The sequence below is a fragment of the Pezoporus occidentalis genome, unplaced genomic scaffold, assembly GCF_034315485.1.
Source record: "Pezoporus occidentalis ecotype Australia unplaced genomic scaffold, CSIRO_AGI_Poc_V1 ctg109, whole genome shotgun sequence".
NCBI lineage: Eukaryota > Metazoa > Chordata > Aves > Psittaciformes > Psittacidae > Pezoporus > Pezoporus occidentalis.
Window position 1 is genome coordinate 2,794,514 of NW_026912875.1, and position 7,285 is coordinate 2,801,798.

Below are 7,285 nucleotides of genomic sequence, written 5' to 3' on the forward strand. Positions count from 1 at the left end.
TCTTCACCATCATAATCAATTCCCTGCTCAGTCTTTTTTGATAAGCTAGAGAGAGTGAGTGCTTCACATCTCCCATTGCAAAGCATTTTCTTCAGGCTCTGAATCATTTTGTGTGGCTCTAATGTTCCACCACCCATTTTTCAACATCAATTTAAAACACGCAAGTCATCCCAGTGCTGGTCTCACAAATACAGTACATGCTCATATCCAGTTGCTTGTCCCTTATGACTTAAAATAAATCTATGCAGAATTTTAGGCAGATGCAAGCTGGCTTCCTTCTTGCTGGCATTTAGAGCAACTGAAAAACAGCCAGTCACCTTCATTGGTGCTGCCATCTCAGCAGTCTCAGCAGGTGAAGAGAAAGCATGACAAAGCTGTCTCCCTGCTTGCTCACTGTAACATGATTCAACATTGAAAATCAAGGCTGACCCTGTGCAGGGTACACAGATATGGGCACAGATCATCTCTGGCACAGCTAGACCACATCCATGAGGATGAACTAGCCCATGGATACAGAGTGACTGTATCCAGGCTGTTAAACCTTCTTACCCATCAAAGTGGAGTAGCTGCAACTAGACTTTTTGCATCCATGCCTGGGAACTGCTTGGGAAAGTGCTAGCAGCCTGGGCCAACACTGTGCCAGGGACCATTCTGCAGTCTTGCTGTGGACCCACCTGAGTTGCAGTCCCTGGAGTGCTCTCCACCACCGCTCCCCCTTTACCAAGAGAGAGAAATGTTAACACAGAATCAGCCTCCAAGGAAGCAGGAGCATGAAGCAATTCCTTTGCTTTCTCCTTCTGAACCTTCTTTCCTCACAGGTCAGCAGGGTTTCAGATCAGACAGGTGGCAACAGGCTGGGGCATCCCTGAAGAGGCAAGATTTCCATTGCAACAGAGCTTCCAGCAGGAAGCTTCACCCAGGTATGTAAAACCAACAAAGCTGGTGGCACTTCACACCAGTTACAGGTAGAGGACGCATCCAGGCTAAGCCTATGAACCAATTTTTCTCCAATTCCAGGGTTCTCAGATCAGGAGGTTGAGGGAAGAGTGATTTTTGAGAAAAATAATCTCCCCCCAGCTCCACAGAAGGGAACAAAAATACCTGATGTCTAGTATTTTTTTAGATTTTGGCTAGAACAATAGGAACATTCTTTCTTTCCACTGATTTTTTCCCTTTCTTTTATTCTGTCAGTGGCAGAAAATGCTGAATCACAAACCTGGAGCTTTAACAAAAAAAAAAAAAAGTATTCCTATGCAGAAGAAACAAATCTTACATCATTTCATGCTTCCTGCTCTGCTCTCTGGTGCCACGTTCCTCATTTTCAGGCTGTTTTAAAGGTCAGCTTCACAGAACAAACCCTGATCTCAGACATGGGATGCATGCAGCCTCTCACTCCAGGATCTTTTCTCACATGGTTAGTTCCAACATTCCTGCAAGTAGAACAGTCCCCATCACCAAAAAAAAAAGGCAAGATATTTTTTCTTCCCATTCCCCAAGTTAATATTCACCACCAACACAGCCTCATTTATTTCTTAGGCTGGGGGGCTACTTCAGCAGTGTAATGCTATTGCCATCTATGGGCAAATAATAGTCTTACCAGTCACACATACAAGTTAAAGTCAGAATACATACTTAAACTGACAATTACTCTCAGTAATGCTTAAGGGACTTCAAAGAAGATTTTATTTAAGATTTTCCAGTACCTAAGACATAGAATCTGGATAAAAGCTAATCAAAGACAGCAATTACTTCTCATGGTATTTGTTTTAATCCTCATTGAGTATTCATTCAACTGGCTTCATTTTGCCTGAAGTATGTTATTTGATGCTATAATTTGAGCAGGCGGGTGAGGTCATGTGAAGGTGTTGATCCAGAAGCAGCATGCATACTCTACTTGTTCTGAACAAAAGAGCTGAACTTATTTAAAATTACTACTATCAATTATCCAACATTTAACAAATGATGGAAGGCACAACATGATGAACAAGCTTCAGTGCTACAGGAAAGCTGAAGATTAATTGCTTGTTTAATAGCACTTTTAAAAATGTAAGATTTCAACCTTAATAAAAGAACCAGACAATTAATATACTGGTCATAAATGACAAATATATACCAACAAAACAATCTGAAGTGTAAAAGTTACTGCAAACACTTTTTAGTTTGCTTATGCCTCAAAGAATCTGTCTCTTTTTCAGTGACCTAGAGGACCATGTTCATATGAAAAAGTTTCTATTAGTATCTGTACAAAATATAAAGCAAAACTGAAGCTCCCACTCACTGGGAGACTCTACAGATGACATTTAAAAGAAAGCACAGCACCACAGCAAGATGAAAAATGATCTTTCTGTTAAACTGTAACTAGTCAGATGATTATAATACTCTCAGGTTCATGATAAAGGTATAAAGATTGCCTCCCTTGCCTGCAGAGCTCATTGCCAGGTGGCATGAACTATGCATGGTTAACTCAGAGTCAGCCTCTACTTGTTGGTCTCTGCTGAACCACTGAAAGGAAAATGCCTGGGCCCCAAGAGCAAAGATTGCCCCACAGCTCATCATGCAGCAAAAGCCCAAAACCAGCAGCTAAGGCATTGGACCCCTCTCAGCAACTTGCCAGAGGAAGGGCACTGCAAGTCTTAACCTTGCAGAAGTCATACAGAAAGAACCAAAGCACAAAGAACTACTCTAGCAAAGTTAGAACAAAAATGTTTGGATTTGATTTCTGGAAGAAAGAGAGAGAGGTGTTTGTGAATAAGCAGAAGAATAGGCACTTCCATTGACCAAAGAACTATAAACAAAAGCATTTTCGTTCATTCCTCAATTACTTGCTCCTATTTTCTCTTGCAGTCACATGCCTATGTGGGCCTATACTGTTTGAAAACATGATTCATTAAGATGCCTTAAATCACAACCAAGTATTGTACTATTAACACTGACTTTAACTTTCCTGTTAATATAATTTGTTTCATAACTGTATCTCTTACATGACCAAATCCCCACACTGATTCCTTGAAAAGTTTTCGTTGACATGTGCACTGTTATTTCCAAAGTGCTTCAGATTTAAGGGCTTCATGCCCCACCCCTCATCATTGTTTCATTGTTTCATTTTTGCAGGGACATCCCCTTCTTTTCAGGAGGTTGAAACACCCAGTAATCTGAAACAGATTTGGTGACCCTATGGCATTAAATCATGCTTTGTGGCGCTTTATTCCCGCTCCAAAAGACTTTATGCATTAGCGAGTACATAAAATTGCACCAGAGACTGAATACGTATTGAAAAGTAATAAATGATTCCATATGTTCTTAATTTTTCAAAGCAGTGCACCACTGTTTTGAAGCAATAGGGTTTCATTTTCCAATTAGGAAGATTTTAAAATAGCCCTTCTAACCCACAGATATGGGAACACTCTCACTTAAGATATTCTCCTCAGCTGAGAGATCTGGGTGCACCAACAGTTTTCACAGTCAAATGGTGTCCTTGGTTAGCCAGCTAGCAAGGGTACAATTAGCCAAGGCAGTTAATTTCTTCCTTTTATTCAAAAAAGCTTGTGTCATCATTACTGAGAAGACACAGGTCACAAAGCCTCTGTGAGCAAACTGAATAGCATACGTTCCTCTTTAAGCTTCACGTACTTGAACATCTGTCAGATCTCAGCTACAGTTCCTCCACGGTTTTCCCTGTTTACTTCCAAGGAAAAAAAAAATCCATTTTGATAAAACAGGGCTTATAGTACCTCTACTTGGATATATCTTAAGCTTAACATGCCTACTATGAAGAGTAGCTACTGTATTTAGAAAATGCAAGGCTCATCAGCAGATCAGTTCTCAGCATGTATTCAGTTATGTGTGCTCACTTAAACAGTACCCCCCAAAGAAACAACTTAATAAAATCAAGCCCCACTCTCCCTGTCATTGGCTCTCTGCAGGTAAAACAGCAGTGAATGACTTATGCACACCTTTAACACGGCAGTTTGCCAGACTGAAGAAAATGCTTTTGCAAGGCAGGCAAGGATGCATATAAATGGAAGACTTCAACTTTCCAGATTCCAGGAGGAGTTTCCAGGGCAGCTAGCTATAATTGCGTGCCCCAAACACATTCAAGTGACATTCACGAGCCGCAAGGAACATAAGGACTTTAATATCAGAAGCAGGACAAGAACAGAACTGAGGCATTAAAGTTAAGAAATGCCCTCCCAAAAGCCCCAGCTCAACCAATGCATAATCCCAGAGGCTCTGGAGTCCTATTTTTAAATTGCCAGCATCCCAAGACACAGGACATTCTGCCTTTCACATACCCAGAACCACCCCACATTGGGCAGCTCCGTGCCCCTCCTCACCCTGGGCCCAGCACTGGAATTCAGAGCTCAGACACGTCTCCATGCAAGATGAGACCCATGTCCCAGGCTTTGCAACCTGCTCACAACACATCCAACACATACCAGTGGGCTCCAGCTCCTTATGGCACACTGCTATGATTGCTCTTCCAAGATGCAACAGCAGGTATGAGGTACCCATCTCTACAGCATTGCTAGATGTGGCATGTCTCAAACACTCAGGAAATGTGACCCCTTTCCCATTCCTCTGACTTGCTGCAGCTCCTGAGTCAGCAGCCGCTCAGTTCCTTCAGGGTGGGAGAGAGAGAACCAGCTGCAGATGCTTATCATTGACTTCCCCACCATGTGCAGAGCCGCTGACTGCTTTTGCTTAACACTCCACCAGCCCCTTTGAACCCTTTCTCAACTCCCCAGGGGGGAGAAATTTCTTCCCTCCTCCGTGTGCATCCATATCAGGAGACCCAAGGTCAACTTCTCCCCCTTCAGCCCAATGGGGTTCAGATGACTCCTTCTGACCTTCCTGAAGAGTATCTTAGCCAGGAGGTAGGCTAGCCTGAAGAATATCCACTGGGAGGGAGGCTAGCCTAACATGCACTCCCATTTTCAAACAGCCTGTTGAACCCGTACTGCTGCCTGGGGGAGAGGGTGGGGATTCAGGATTCACGGGAGCAATCTAGGAGAGGCCATGACTTAGCAATAATAACATTGCCACAGGGGAGGGAGAGGAACAACCTTGGATTTCAGTCCCCTTCTCAAAGTTTGCTCACTGTGCTTTACATCAAATGTTTGTCAGAGAACAAAACACAAAGTTCTGGGAAAAGAACCAGGAGCCATATCTCCAGCTTCTAGGCAAGTGCTCTGATCACTGCAGATACAGAATGACAGGGGAAGGGAGGTGCTTGGGACTTCTTCCTCCTGGGGCCACACACAGGAGACAATAACTATTTGGAAGAACTGAAATAGGCTCTATGTAGGAACCTGCTCTTAAAAAGAGCTGCTAGGCTGAGCCTCGGCAAAGGGAAATCCTTTCCTGTAGCACTCACTCTCTTTACCTGATCCCCGATCAAAGCTCCTGTTGTACGAGTGTGCCTTATGTTTGCAGGTAGAGGGAAGCAGGACTGTGAAAGGTGGTTATTTCAGGGCTGTGATGTGTAAGAACCACTACTATGAAGAAGGGATTGAAGCTACATCCTCTGCACAGCACCGTGTAGACAGGTCAGCCACCTTGGGGACATGTTTTGCTCCATGAAGCCAACCAACGATGCAGTTTTAGAGGTGCAGCTTTTGAGTCTGTCAGTGCTGCAACTCTAGGCACTTGGCTCGTTAGATCGTCGTTCCCAAAACGCACCCACTCCCTGTCCCTCACCCCATGTTCAGGCCTCCATTGCTTCAGGCAGGGCTGCGAGTCCCCTCCAGAGGTAGGCTTCAGCTTAGCTCTGAGACAAGGGCAACAGGGAAACCAAGGTATGGCTTTGCTCATCCCTCGGTGCAGCTGTAGCTTCTGGCTGAAGGTAACGTTCAGTGCGAGTGCCACAGTACCTTCCGGAAAGCCTTTTCTCCCAGCGCCGCTGTCAGCCGTACCCGAAGCCTGCCCACTGCTTTCCCCTGCTGAACGAGAGGGCAGCTCCGCGGGATGGGGCCCGGGCAGGGCTTGCAGGGACCGTACCGAAGCCGCCCGTCCCCACCATACATCAGCGGCCGCCTCCCCGCCAGCCTCACGACAGCCAGGCCCCGGTGGCCGCTGCTCACCCCGACAGCCAGTCCCGCAGCAGGCCGGCCCGGGGCCCAGCCAGCCCTCCCGGCCAGCCGCTGCCGCCGCTGCTGCCGCTGCCTCCAGGGTGCGGCCCGGGCCGAGCCCGCCCAAGGCCGTCACGGGGGCTGAGGGAGGGTGTTGGCTCCCATACACTAAGCACCGGGACGGCGCCGGGCTCCCCGGCCGAGCCCCCGAGCACCGGCGACACCGCCGAGCATGACATCATCTTGTTTGCACGGCGCAGCCTAGCTTGGCGCGGGCGGGGCGGCCGCCAGGAGGCGGGGCCATCACCGGGGGGCGGGGCTCTCCCCCGAGGGCGGCCAATGTCCGCTTAAACGCCCCGCTGAGGCAACTCTGCCGCGGGTCTTCGGGCAAAGCCGGCCCCCCGCCGCGTGTGGGCAAAAGGAAGGTGTTAGAGTGTAATCATGGAGCAATTAACCGATAAGTGGGTATAAGTAAGCCTTATGAGGTAACCGGGACTGGTTAAGTGACATGCCCAGGTTGCACAACGAGTCGGTGGCGAGGCAGAACGGCATTTGGCCGAACCAAGCGGGAGAGCTGGATGTCTGTCTTCACAGGTCCGTGGAGGTGTCTTGAGGGGGCAGGAGGCAAGGGGAGATGGCTAAATAGCTCCTTGAATTAAAAAGTTTATATATATATATATACATAAAAGCAAACTCTTTACCAATATTTCTCAAAAAGTGGTATAAAAACACAGCCTCCAGTATAAGACTCACAGTTACTGTTCTAGAAACTGCTGTTGCCAACATCAAGTTCTTTCATACCATTTAAGAACAAAAAAGGTAGAGTTTCTTGCTGGATTTTAGCATTTTGACTCATTTCACCCTAATGACATAAACTCAATAATCTCATGTACTCCAAAGTATTAAAAAATTATGACACAAGCTTTCTGAGCAGCGTAATGTCAGCTTAAAAATCAGGTTGTAAAAGGTTTCAAAATGTGCAATTTGTTGTTTTTTTTTTCTTTTCCTTCTTTCTTCCTGGCCTTGAAAGTATACTTGGGTCGCATCCATGGTACATCAGGAACTTGGCTATTGGTTTAAAATGAGATGCTCCTTTAATGGGACTTTAAGAACAGGGATTTCAGGAAAACATCAGCCTTGCAGGACTCATAAATAAAGCTGAGAGAGCTGGCAACACCACTATGCCCAGCTATTTGTGTCTATTATTAGGTGTACAA

The 7,285-nt window shown here is 46.0% G+C and overlaps 1 protein-coding gene across 1 annotated transcript; it reads right to left on the reverse strand.

Moving 5' to 3' along the window:
• Positions 1 to 1,102: 1,102 nt before the first annotated feature.
• LOC134167027 (spidroin-2-like) lies at positions 1,103 to 6,620 on the reverse strand. Its single transcript, XM_062625259.1, has 3 exons — positions 6,524 to 6,620; positions 5,698 to 6,209; positions 1,103 to 1,430 (listed from the first exon to the last, which is right to left on the reverse strand). Exons 1-3 carry the CDS (start codon positions 6,618 to 6,620, stop codon positions 1,416 to 1,418), a joined length of 624 nt encoding a protein of 207 aa, XP_062481243.1. The 3' UTR covers positions 1,103 to 1,415.
• Positions 6,621 to 7,285: the final 665 nt, after the last annotated feature.

Bases quoted from the DNA above. Each gene is read 5' to 3' on its own strand.
- LOC134167027 (XM_062625259.1), bottom strand. From the start codon at position 6,620: ATGCCGTTCTGCCTCGCCACCGACTCGTTGTGCAACCTGGGCATGTCA. The intron at 6,210-6,523 runs GTTAATTGCTCC...ACCCTCCCTCAG, and splicing joins TTACTTATACCCACTTATCG to CCCCCGTGACGGCCTTGGGC.